This window comes from Lissotriton helveticus, chromosome 3_1, assembly GCF_964261635.1.
Source record: "Lissotriton helveticus chromosome 3_1, aLisHel1.1, whole genome shotgun sequence".
In the NCBI taxonomy this organism is placed as follows: domain Eukaryota; kingdom Metazoa; phylum Chordata; class Amphibia; order Caudata; family Salamandridae; genus Lissotriton; species Lissotriton helveticus.
Window position 1 is genome coordinate 341,520,290 of NC_136061.1, and position 13,204 is coordinate 341,533,493.

The window sequence follows — 13,204 nt, forward strand, 5'->3', positions numbered from 1 at the left end:
ATGGCACCGGCCGTTGGTAAGCTTTAACAGTGCACGCCATTCAGAATGTATTCCAATCTTCTATTCAAACACAAGCTCAGGGATTCAGATGTTGTGCTTTCGCATCACACCCTCCCTCACTCACCCTTGCCCTCACTCACCCTCCCTCACCCTCACCCTCCCTCACCCTCACCCTCCCTCACCCTCACCCTCACTCACCCTCACCCCCTCACCCTCACTCACCCTCACTCACCCTCACTCACCCTCACTCACCCTCACTCACCCTCACCCTCACTCACCCTCAATCACCCTCACCCTCACTCACCCTCAATCACCCTCACTCACCCTCACTCACCCTCACTCACCCTCACTCACCCTCACCATCACTCACCCTCAACCCCTCACCCTCACTCAGCCTCAACCCCTCACCCTCACTCACCCTCAACCACACTCAACACCTCACCCTCACTCACCCTCACTCACACTCACTCACCCTCACTCACCCCCACCCTCACTCACACTCACTCACCCTCACCCTCACCCTCACTCACCCTCAATCACCCTCACCCTCACTCACCCTCAACCCCTCACCCTCACTCACCCTCACTCACCCTCACTCACCCTCACCCTCACTCACCCTCACTCACCCTCACCCACCCTCACCCTCACTCACCCTCAATCACCCTCACCCTCACTCACCCTCACTCACCCTCACCCTCACTCACCCTCACCCTCACTCACCCTCACTCACCCTCACTCACCCTCACCATCACTCACCCTCAACCCCTCACCCTCACTCAGCCTCAACCCCTCACCCTCACTCACCCTCAACCCCTCAACCACCCTCAACACCTCACCCTCACTCACCCTCACTCACACTCACTCACCCTCACTCACCCCCACCCTCACTCACACTCACTCACCCTCACTCACCCTCAGTCACCCTCACTCACCCTCAACCCCTCACCCTCACCCTCACTCGCCCTCAATCACCCTCACCCTCACTCACCCTCACCCTCACCCTCACTCACCCTCAACCCCTCACCCTCAATCACCCTCACCCTCACTCACCCTCAACCCCTCACCCTAACCCTCACTCACCCTCACCCTTACTCACCCTCACTCACCCTCACCCACCCTCACCCTCACTCACCCTCAATCACCCTCACTCACCCTCACTCACCCTCACTCACCCTCACTCACCCTCACTCACCCTCACTCACCCTCACCATCACTCACCCTCAACCCCTCACCCTCACTCAGCCTCAACCCCTCACCCTTACTCACCCTCAACCCCTCAACCACCCTCAACACCTCACCCTCACTCACCCTCACTCACACTCACTCACCCTCACTCACCCCCACCCTCACTCACACTCACTCACCCTCACTCACCCTCACTCACCCTCAACCCCTCACCCTCACCCTCACTCGCCCTCAATCACCCTCACCCTCACTCACCCTCACCCTCACTCACCCTCAACCCCTCACCCTCAATCACCCTCACCCTCACTCACCCTCAACCCCTCACCCTAACCCTCACTCACCCTCACCCTCACTCACCCTCACTCACCCTCACTCACCCTCACCCTCACTCACCCTCAACCCCTCACCCTCACTCACCCTCACCCTCACTCAGCCTCACCCTCCCTCAACCCCTCACCCTCACTCACCCTCATCCCCTCAGCCTCCCCCTCACTCCCCCTCAACCCCTCACCCTCAACACCTCACTCACCCTCACTCTCACTCACCCTCACTCTCACTCACCCTCAGTCACCCTCAGTCACCCTCAACCCCTCAACCTCACTTGCCCTCAATGACCCTCACCCTCACTCACCCTCACCCTCACTCACCCTCAACCCCTCACCCTCAATCACCCTCACCCTCACTCACCCTCAACCCCTCACCCTCAGCCTCACTCACCCTCACCTTCACCCTCTCACCCTCAACCCTTCACCCTCACTCACCCTCAACCCCTCAACCACCCTCAACCCCTCACCCTCACTCACCCTCACTCACACTCACTCACCCTCACTCACCCCCACCCTCACTCACACTCACTCACCCTCACTCACCCTCACTCACCCTCACCCTCCCTCACCCACACTCACCCTCACCCTCACTCACCCTCAACACCTCACCCTCACTCACCCTCAACCCCTCACCCTCACCCTCACTCAGCCTCAACCCCTCACCCTCACTCACCCTCAACCCCTCACCCTCACTCACCCTCAACCCCTCACCCTCACTCACCCTCAACCCCTCACTCACCCTCACTCAGCCTCACCCTCACTCACCCTCACTCACCCTCACCCTCACTCACCCTCACTCACCCTCACTCACCCTCACCCACACTCACCCTCACCCTCACTCACCCTCAATGCCTCACCCTCACTCACTCTCAACGCCTCACCCTCACTCACCCTCAACACCTCACCCTCACCCTCACTCACCCTCAACCGTTCACCCTCAACACCTCACTCACCCTCACTCTCACTCACCCTCACTTACCCTCAACCCCTCAGCCTCACCCTCACTCACCCTCACCCTCACCCTCACTCACCCTCAACCCCTCACCCTCACTCACCCTCACCCTCACTCACCCTCAACCCCTCACACTCACTCACCCTCACTCACCCTCAACTCCTCACCCTCACTCACCCTCAACACCTCAGCCTCACCCTCACTCACCCTCAACCCCTCACCCTCAACCCCTCACCCTCACTCACCCTCACCCTCACTCACCCTCAACCCCTCACCCTCAACACCTCACCCTCAACCCTTCACCCTCACTCACCCTCACAACACATATTGTGTTACAATAGGTGTCACATTTGCGGAAGATAAAGCTATCTAGAGATGTAGCATAACGACAAGAGCTGCCATATAAGTCACGTAAATGCAAAACATGTTGCATTCCAAATGCTATAGGTGTCACATTTGCAAATGTTATAACTATTGGCTTTGTAAATGACAAAGCCATCAATATAGCTATTTTAACAACGCAAAAATAAATAAATTATGTCATTTACAAGACCAATAACTAGAACTTTTCTAATGCGAGACCTATTGCATTCCAACCCCACTTATCCACGCAACGCCACTCACACACGCAACGCCACTCACACACGCAACGCCACTCACACACGCAACGCCACTCACACACGCTACGCCACTCACACACGCTACGCCACTCACACACGCAACGCCACTCACACACGCAACGCCACTCACACACGCAACGCCACTCACACACGCAACGCCACTCACACACGCCACTCATCCACGCATCGCCACTCATCCACGCAACGCCACTCATCCACGCAACACCACTCATCCATTTGCAAAACGAAAAATGTGTAACTATTCTATTGCGAGACCTATTGCATTTTCAATGCTTGTTTTTCTTGTGGGGCGACACTCCTGTGCCTTAGCAGAGGAGCCACCACTGCTTTTAAAAAAATGTCCAGCATTTCTTTTACCAGTGTTTTATTAATGTTTATGTTGGAATTTGTAGTTTTTATTCATGTTGATTAACTAATATTGGTTTTTATGTCATATTTTTCAAATTTTGCTGGATTAATAAATTTATTATTAATGTCTGATCTGGGCCTATACCTCCTGTACATGTCCTTCGAGGAGAAGCCTAATTAAAATGCATGCTGCTAGCTACAAGCCCTTTGGTGACGGTCAACTGTGCTGCTGTCTGAAGCAGCGGCAAAGCTAGTAAAACAAGCATTGGCATAGCCAATAGGTCTCACCTGTGGGACCTTATAAGGGTTTAATTATCGAGCACAATATCCTTGGTGCAACAACATCAAGTGCTGCATAGCTAAACACTTATAATGTCCCAAAGGCGAGACCTATTGGCTATGCCAATGCTTGTTAATTTAAAACATTCTGCCCCAGTGGGTGGAATGTTCGAGTAGCTTTATAGAACTTCTGCCTCAGGCTATACCTATTGTTAAAGGCCCTCACCCTCGTTATATGCCCTCGCCTGCAGCTTGTGCCTATAACTCAAGTTCAGGGCTTTTAACCGATGTAGTCCTCTGAAGCGGGCTATAAGGCTACAGTGTGGACGCCACTGACCTACTATTCTACAATGCTTTTCAGCTAGCCACAAAGCATCCACTTAGCTTCCTAATGTATCTGCCAACCAGACAATCATAACAGTTGAACCACTCTACACCTTTCCCCAGAATGCACTTGGAGCCTATTTAGAGAAGAGGCCGATCTGAGATTGTGAGATGCTGCTGTTCTAGCCATGCCCGTCCTTGGCATTACGTACATGCCTCGCCTCCTGTTGGCACACAGTTACAAAGCGTGCCAGTAAATAGGAATATGAAGTATGCTGAGCATGCTGTCAGTATCTCAGCATAATCACACTTTCTCTATCAAAGAAGTGCAGAGCAATTTGAAAACTTGGGTGACGTGTCCAATAAAGAGCAAACGATGACTCTACATAATTGTTGAACATGTAAACAATGTTGGATTTATATATGTTTAACTCGAATCTAGTTAAAAGAACTTTCTACTCTGAAGAGCTCATCATAATTACAAATGAATCATTGGAAGATTGCCCCGCGTAATATGTTCATGTGCCTCTTTTATGTAGCACACGTTTCGCACTTCCGTGGCCAGTTAGAGCTCTCAGGCAGCATTTGGGTTTGTGGCTGTGGTTTTTCACGGCAGGCCTTCTACAGGATATGGGGCAATGGGTGCGAACAGCCTTGGCCCAAGTGAATGCAGGCACGTGGTGTGTAGTGTGAGGTTTCAACTCCAAGACTGCAGCTTGTGAAAGAGAGAGACTCAAGAAATGTATGACATAAGACACTCTAAACACTGCCTTATTTCATGCCCGGCAAAAGCGTGAGGAAATCAGTGTCATTATTGTTTGCTCGAGACACACACAAGAGTGTCTTAAGCCAGAGAAAAGCTTTAATAAAGAAGGCTGCGAGTGCGAGATGGAGTACACATGCTGTATGTAGTACACGGCTGAGGGGTGAAGGTAATTCTGGAATAGAGGAAGGGGCGATGCTAGTTCTGGTAGCGGGAAGGGTTGGTGTGAATTCTGGAAGCCAGGAGGGTAAATGTGAATTCTGGGAGCGGGGAGGAGCGATGTGGAATGCTCTTTTTAAAAAGCACGACCGTTTTCTAAAAGGATATGGGTGAACTTTAGAAAGGTGAGGAAAGAGTCAAGAGTGGGTGGTTCAAATTCCAGAAGGAGAACGGGGCATATTACATACAGGATGGATCAGTTATTGAGAAATGCTCTTACCTGCTGATGTGGGTTGTGCTGGCTCTCTGGTCGGAGCGGGCGATGTTATTGGGGGATCGGCAGGGATCGCGCGCCGCCATGCAGTTTGTAAAAACATTTTTTTTAAAAAGCCTACTCAGCAGGAAACACAACGTCAGAGAAATGGAGGGGGAGAGACGGATAACGGCGACAGGACGGGGAGTAGGAGTAAGAGTGAAAGAAGGGCTCGCAAAATAAGCAGGAAGAGGAGTGAGGACAAAATGCTTATTTATGCCTCATCATGTGCTCTTATTAAATAAGTGATACTAGTATGTAGCCATTCCTTGCATTCCCTTAGCGTTCCCGAGGAAAATTAAATGGTTTGATCATGCAAAATGAACACTATAGAGATGTGCTCTGTGGTGGAGGAGGGGCATTGAAGCACGAGCAAGACAGAAAGGCGGAGCGAGGCGCGCGTGCTTGGGAGAGCGAGAGGAAAGCCAGATGGCGCACACTCTATGCCACATAAAAAGCTGTGGTCGCCTTTTTAAAGCCCACTCACTAAATGTCTCGCCAGAGTAGCGCATGCGCTGGCTCAGGCGAGACCTAAAAACGTCATGACCTGCAGCATGCCTTGGATAATTGGCTGTACAGTTCACACCATTAATTCATTTTATTTTATATGTTTGGGTTGAACATATGAGATTTTGTATTTATTTGAAAGCCAACACGAGGACGACAAAACATTGATTTTTACTAAGCATCTTAGCCTTTGTTCATTTGAAAGCAGTGTGTGGATTGCGCTGCTGCCAGGTATGTATGAGATTAATGCTCAAGGCCCTTTAACATTGTGATATGTGCAATGTGCACGGTTCTAGTTCAATTTTTTTTTCGGGGGAAGATCAAACACAGCTCAACGTGATTCCAATAAATTTAGTCACAGCGTTTGTAAGGGAGATGTTGCCAAGTTTCATGTCTTGCTTCTGCACCATATCTTCCAAGCTTCATTTTGTTATGGGGCAGTAGGGTTGAATGTTGAACATAGTGATCCTGGGGCTGTACATATTATACATCGGTGCACAGGCTCCCAACAGACCCATTCACAATTTGTTGCTGAAATAGAGCTGTCTGCATCACATTCAAGGAAATACAAACAGTTGTTGCCTCTTCGTGTTTCTGAGCTGCACTGTGTACAGCCTACATACTAACTTGTAGATTTTCAGAGTTAACTTATACGATATAGGCAGGACAATTTTAACAAAGCCATCACATGGAACCCTTGGGAGCACACGCGTGGGGAATGAGTATGTTGCCCTAATCCTTCCGTAAGAAGGGATGTGGCTTATTTAGTCGTATTTTTCAGACCATTACAATGCAAAACCAGCAGCGGCCCATTCTTAAGGTTGAAGGGGCCACCCCGACCATTTTCCCAACATAAATAGTGTTTGTCAGGCTGAGGAAAGGTCAGGCAGCCAGGTGCTATTTATATGCTAAATGTGCAAAGCGCCTGGCTGCCTGAGCTGAACTTTTTCCATGCTGAAGATGTCACTGTTCCTGCAGGTATGACCCCTTAAGCCTGGAAAGCGCTTGGAGGACCCCCTATGATGAGGTGGAGAGCCATTGATAGCCTGGGACGTTGGCACCACAGTTTTAAGTCTCCAAGTGCCCAGGGCAGAGTGTCTGTCACTGACACCTCATCACAGAGAAGGGTGGTGCCAGTAACTCTCACTGACCCCATCCCACTATGTAACGAGGTAGGAACTGCCGCGTCCCCAAACAGCCAATGAGGGGAGGAGGTAGTCCACACCCTCATGGAACCTCTGTGGCATCCCTCTAGAGACGCTGCAGTGGTAAGTGTTATGTTTCTATTTAATGTTTGGTGCATGCTTACGTATATGTATGATTGTATGTATATATGTGAGTGAGTGATGTGATTGGGTGTGTGTGCTTGTGTGTGTGTGTGTGTGTGTGTGTGTGTGTGTGACTGTGTTGGTGTGAGTGAGTCTGTACATGTGCGTGTGTGGCTCCCCAGCACTCCCATGCTTTGATTACCAACTGCCACTGTGTAAAACTAAGACCTGGAGTATTTGGTGCACCCCTTTTTGGGAAGGCATTGAGTATAGATCCTATGATATTTATTGCCACCAGAGCTTTCAGACTACAAAGCTCCAGCCTGCACTCAGTTAAGAAGGATGATATAGTGGTGGTGGTTACCCTAGACGAAGTCCGTGCTCAGAGTTCAATTCAAACTTATTGGCCAATAAACAACAAGGCATAGTGAACAGTGAGCTGAAGCCATATGTGCTGAGACGTTCCCAAAGCGGGACTGGATGTAGATCCTGTGGCTTAGTGACTAGAGCGGCTGACTTTTGAACCAGGTACTGATATTCAAGTCCTAGCCACGACACATGGCTCAACTTTATGTGATACTGGGCAAATAACTTAATCTCTCTGCGCCTAAAAATGGGGAATTTATTTTTGTAATACCCACTTGTACGTGGTCTTGGTGATCATCTCCCAACCTCCCATGTAATGTACAGTGCTCCATTGCTCAGCCGCGGCCCGTGCAGGTAGGGCAGTGGGGCCAGCTGGGGGTGTGAGGGGGGGACGTTTCTACTGACGACGACAAGGGAAAATTCATTATTTATTTAAATTTCCCTTAAGGACGTCTGTCGTTTTCCCCCCAACCTGGCCCCACCACTCTTACCTGCATGGGCTGTTGCTGCCATTGCTACCTAGCTAGGTTTGTGCTGTATAAAAAACAATGTATACTTGCATAACAAACATTTGCTTGGGGGTATTGGGTTTATTTACCCACAATTAAAAACTAGTGGTCGGAAGGAAACGGAAAACATACATTTTTTCCCAATATGGGTAGATGGTGTCAGGGAAAAATCAGCTTATTTAACAAAAACGAAAAGCTAGTGATTGAGGATATAAAGAAAATGTCATGTTGATTATTGGGGCAAATGAATGCATTTCAGTATAATTAAATTAATATTCGATTGTGAATTCATGCTGAGTTTGTTAGTTATTGGTAAAGTGATCTTCCTGGTGCCATAAAACAAAGCTTTGTGTAGTTATTTCGCGATTCACACATAAGTAGTTTACTATCTATACTGTGTAATCTTTTGTATCTATGCACTCTATACAGATATTTTTGACAGACTCACCAATATTGCTGTCTGATGCTTAAGTTTGGTGAAACTATGCTTAGTGCCTGAATCTTAAGGTCCATCTAATCGGAGAAGTAGCTCTAGCTTCTGGTCCGGTGATATTTGTGTAACCTGTGCGATAGCTCTGCAGCCTATTGTCTGAGATTTAGAGATCCCTGAAACTCGAAAAATTACTAGCCTTCCCCTTCCAATTGCCAGTAACAATATACAACCACGAATCTAAAGAAATGGGTCAGTATGAACAAATAAAAATAATAGAATAAAGAAACACATAGTCTAACACATCTGGAAAAATTATACGTTGTCATGCAAGTGTGATATTCAGATTATTTGAACAGCCTGTAAAATCTGTTGCTTTTTTCAATGAAACCTTTGAATATACCCCATTTTAGCACCATTTTTTCAAAGTTTTTCAGATGACCCTTCCAAGCAATGATTATCTCCCGGTTGGACTACGCTAGTTCTCTCCTTTTAGGAGTGAACCAAGCTGAGATCCTTCGTCTACAACGGGTACAGAACGCAGCGGCCAGGGCGGTGGTCGGTTTGCCAAGGACCTGCCCCACTTCTAACACTCTGCGGTCCTTGCACTGGCTACCGATTAAAAAGAGAATTCATTTTAAGGCCCTTAGCCTGGTTTTTAAAATCCTGCGAGAGTCGGCTCCAGAGATTCTCAATAAACTTATCTCTCCCTACGTTCCCACCCGTTCACTCAGGTCTCTTGGTCAATCCCTGGTGGTTGTCCCCCGCTTCAGACTCTGCCGGATGGGTGGACGCTCCTTTCGGGTGAAAGCTGCGATTCTTTGGAATGCATTCCCCTTGGAAATCCGTCTCTTGGATGACCTTTTATCTTTTCGTAGGGCCCTGAAAACCTTTTTGTTTTAATTCTTCCTTTTAGCATTTCTGCTTCTTTGTTTGCTGGTTTTAGTGTTGTGTTATGTTTGCCTTTCCCTGCGCCAGGACGCTCCTTCGCTGGAGCAGCTGTGCGCATTAAAAATATAATTAACATAACATAACATAACAGCTATGTGCAGGGTCAGGCTTGATTGGCACACCAGGAAGCTATCAACATAATTTATCAGTGTCTCATCAGAGCTTTCTGTGAAACTTGTGCTTTTTGTTGTTAATTTATTTTGATGTGTTACTGTGAAATACAAAATGTAACTCTTTTCTTCAGATTTTCCTTGGCCTAAGAAACCTCCCAAACAGCTATGGGGAAGTCTATGGTGGGAGTCAGGCTTGCCTGCTTCACTGTCTCCTAAGGTGCAAATTTGCGGTCCTTGTATATGCCTGAGCACTTTCAAACTTTACCAGACACCACTGCTATTAAAGAGAATTATTTTTCAGATCATGTTTTTGAACAATTTCAAAATGCAGGTTCTGGCTTTAAATTACTATTTTTAGACTTCTATGCTGCATTTATTTGTGTCGATTTCTATTAAACAAATTCTCAGGAGTAACCATGCTCAGTTATTGCGAACTGCAAACTATATTTTAATCACTTCAGAAAAGCATTTCTCAGCACTATTTGACTGAACTCTTGTCTCCCCAGCACAGCTTGTGGAGCATCCACCTCCTCATCCAGAATATCAATATATTACATACCCCGTCCAAAAAGGTAAGCAATTTCCAGCTCTGATTAATATTATTTTTACACTGGTATTCGCCAATGGTGGAAGATAAGATACTATCATAAAATTATAGGTTTATGATATGATATTCATTTAGTCTCAGCTTCCACATTTGTCAAGAGTATGAATTTGAACTTGTCATTGTATCTCCATATGTCTCAATTCCTATAATTGCCAAACTGTGCATGTCTTGGAACTAAGATAAACCCCAGTATTAAGCCTTATTTAAACAAACACTAGTTTGGACATGACTGATGTCAACTTCTACTGAGCTAGCCACAGTGTCATCTAATATCAACTAAAACACTGTCAGAGCTATGCTATTGGTTAATGCAACCAATATTCCAGTACTTAATCACTCAATGAAAGGCCTCACTATCCTAACTGTGCATCACTAATAACCCCTGGCCTATTTTATGACATTGTTAACACAATCCGTTTTCATCATCCTCCATTCAATCACTCATGCCTCTCTTATCACCGGCGATACAGCAAAATCATGCTACTAAATAATTCCTGGATCATCTGTGGTCAAGCAAAACAGGAAAAGCCGACTGAAACTGAACTCGGACAAGACGGAGGTCCTCATCCTCGGCTCCACCCCTTCAGCCTGGAATGACTCCTGGTGGCTGACAACTCTAGGAACAGCCCCGACACCCACCGACCACGTATGCAACCTGGGGGTCATCCTCGACTCCACCCTCTCATGACTAAACAGGTTAACGCCGTCTCCTCATCCTGCTTCAACACCCTCCGAATGCTCCGCAGGATCTTCAAGTGGATCCCCACTGAAACAAGAAGAACAGTCACACAGGCCCTTGTCACCAGCAGGCAGGACTACGGAAACGCCCTCTGCGCAGGAACTTCGGCCAAGCTCCTGAGACGACTGCAACGCATCCAGAATGCCTCGGCACGTCTGATCCTCGACATCCCCCGCCGCAGCCACATCTCACCCCACCTGAGAGACCTGCCCTGGCACCCCATCTACAAGAGGGTGACCTTCAAGCTCCTCATCCACGCACACAAAGCTCTCCACAACACCGAACCAGCATACCTGAACAGACGACTCAGCTTCTACACCCCCACACACCAGCTCCGCTCCACCGGCCTCGCCTTCGCCACAGTCTCCCGCATCCGAAGAACGACCGCCAGCGGCAGATCCTTCTCCCACCTCGCCTCCAAGACCTGGAACACCCTCCCCACCAACCTATGGCAGACCCAAGACCTACTGGCCTTCAGAAGACTCCTCAAGACCTGGCTCTTCGATCAGTAGCAGCGCCCCCAGCCCACCCAGCACCTTGAGACCCTCACGGGTATGTAGCACGCTTTGCAAGTGTATTGATTGATTGATTGATTGATATAAAAACATAATGCTTTGGAAGTGTGATTCCTCAGACTGGTTGTAATGGTTGTAATGCCGTTGTGGACATTCAGCTGCCTGAAGAGCTTCTAGACTAAAACTGACATTGCGAATGTATCCACCCCAGTATTAGAAAAAAAAAGATTTAATCATGAAATGTCTTAAATGTGATAGGGTACATCTGATGGCTGTAATTCCTTCATCAGTAGGGTTTTCTATGTTCTGCACCTTCACAAGCTGTCACTAGCTATTGGTATTATTTAACCTTAAAATTAGACCAACAGACCTCTCTATATAACACTCACAAATCAATACTTACAGTGGTAAAATTGAAAGTTAAAGTCCCAGCATGCAAAGTGATGTTGACTTATGTACTTTCTTTAAACTTTGTTGAGCGTAGTTATGCATTGCAAGCACGGTCCTGGTGGTCAATGCAGCAAGAAGGAGTCAATCTGTTGATGGCATTACCAATGGAAATTTATATTTTGAGTTGACGTCACAATTGCTGCAAAGATGTGCTAATTTAAGTATCAGGGGGGATTTTCAGAGAGCCTCGGTACATACACAGAGAAAGCTTGTTTTCTTGTCCATTCCATTCAGAATGTATGTATTACTAACTTGGCGAGAGGAGAGTGCCATGTGGTGTGAAGTCTACCAGTGATGTGGTGCATGATTGAAAGCTTGTCTGGTGCTCCTGAGATGATTACTTTGTAAATCATACAGCTTGATGCAGGCGCATAGAGAAAGCCAGTGGCAATGTTTTAGGATTTTAGTGATATGTTGAATGTTCTTTGGTTGGTGATCAGACAGGAGCTTGTGTGCCAGGTCAGTGAAATATAAATGCCAACAGTGAAGCCAGTGTTGTGTTTGGGAGACTGGAGGCAGAGCATTGCTGTTGTGGATCTGAGACAGGACAAGGGAGAAGCAGTTCAGTGGCAGCGATCACTTAACACTGACAAGACACTCAACTGCGACCATGCTTCTCAGAAGTTTGTTTTCTCATGGTCCTTGAAAGAGAATTTACTAACTATGTAGGGACCTATGTAGGGAGTTGGAGGAGGGATAGAAGCACCCCACCGTCGAAGAGCATATACTCCATTGATGTCTGGTTGAGCTTCAAGTGCCTGACAAACATCCAGTTTTGTATGGTAACTAGGTATAGGTTCTAAAGCTCTTAATATTGTTGGCCAATTCCTTGCTGATGTTGCTAAATGTATCTGAATATTGATGAGATGAGATGTCTTGCTGATCTTAAGGCAAGAAAGGGGTTCTTGTGTAGATCAAACATCATATGCGAATATGGAGCCATGGAAGACACCACATGAGGCTGTGGATGGGTCTTTCTGAGCACACTGGTCTCTGTCCAAGTGAAAAGAGGTAAGTCAGTTCAAAACTGTGCAGGACATCTCTATGGGGGAGGAGAGGGCCGCTAAAAGGGCTTGATGGTGCCAGTGACAAATCTAGTGGCTCATGAAGGGTGTGGTCTTCACTATTGTTTAGTAGGATATCAGCCCCTGACTACGTCGTGTTTGTAGTCCTTCTACAAAACCGGAACGAGACTGGTAGGTCTCAAGCAGCTAGTTGCAGTTGATGTAATCTTGGAATTGGTTGGATAGTTTGTTTGGGTTTCATCGTGGAAATTTGGATCGGTTTTAGGAAGGAATGGGATGTGTCTGTCTTGAATTAGGAATGTAAAATATCTATGATGATGGAGAGAACCTTCAGGCAGTGGATGATATTAGCTGGTGACTCACTTGTCAGTGCTTGTATGGAGTGCAAGCTCAAAATGCTTAGGGGAAAGACGTTCACTTGGTTTATCAGAGTG

At 47.5% G+C, this 13,204-nt stretch overlaps 1 protein-coding gene across 4 annotated transcripts in view; it reads left to right on the plus strand.

Annotated features, from left to right (window-relative positions):
- The window catches only part of LOC144822446 (uncharacterized), a 354,287-nt gene that overhangs the window by 239,825 nt on the left and 101,258 nt on the right, over window positions 1-13,204 (plus strand). For 2 of the 4 annotated variants that reach the window (XR_013608621.1, XR_013608622.1), the window contains exon 5: window positions 9,946-10,006. Coding sequence is in view for 2 of the 4 variants with exons in the window: in XM_078679990.1 (XP_078536116.1) it covers window positions 9,941-10,006 (66 nt within the window). In the remaining 2 variants the exon portion in view is untranslated. Of the gene's footprint in view, window positions 1-9,940; window positions 10,007-13,204 lie in introns of all 4 variants that reach the window. The other 2 variants (XM_078679990.1, XM_078679991.1) reach the window with 1 other exon arrangement.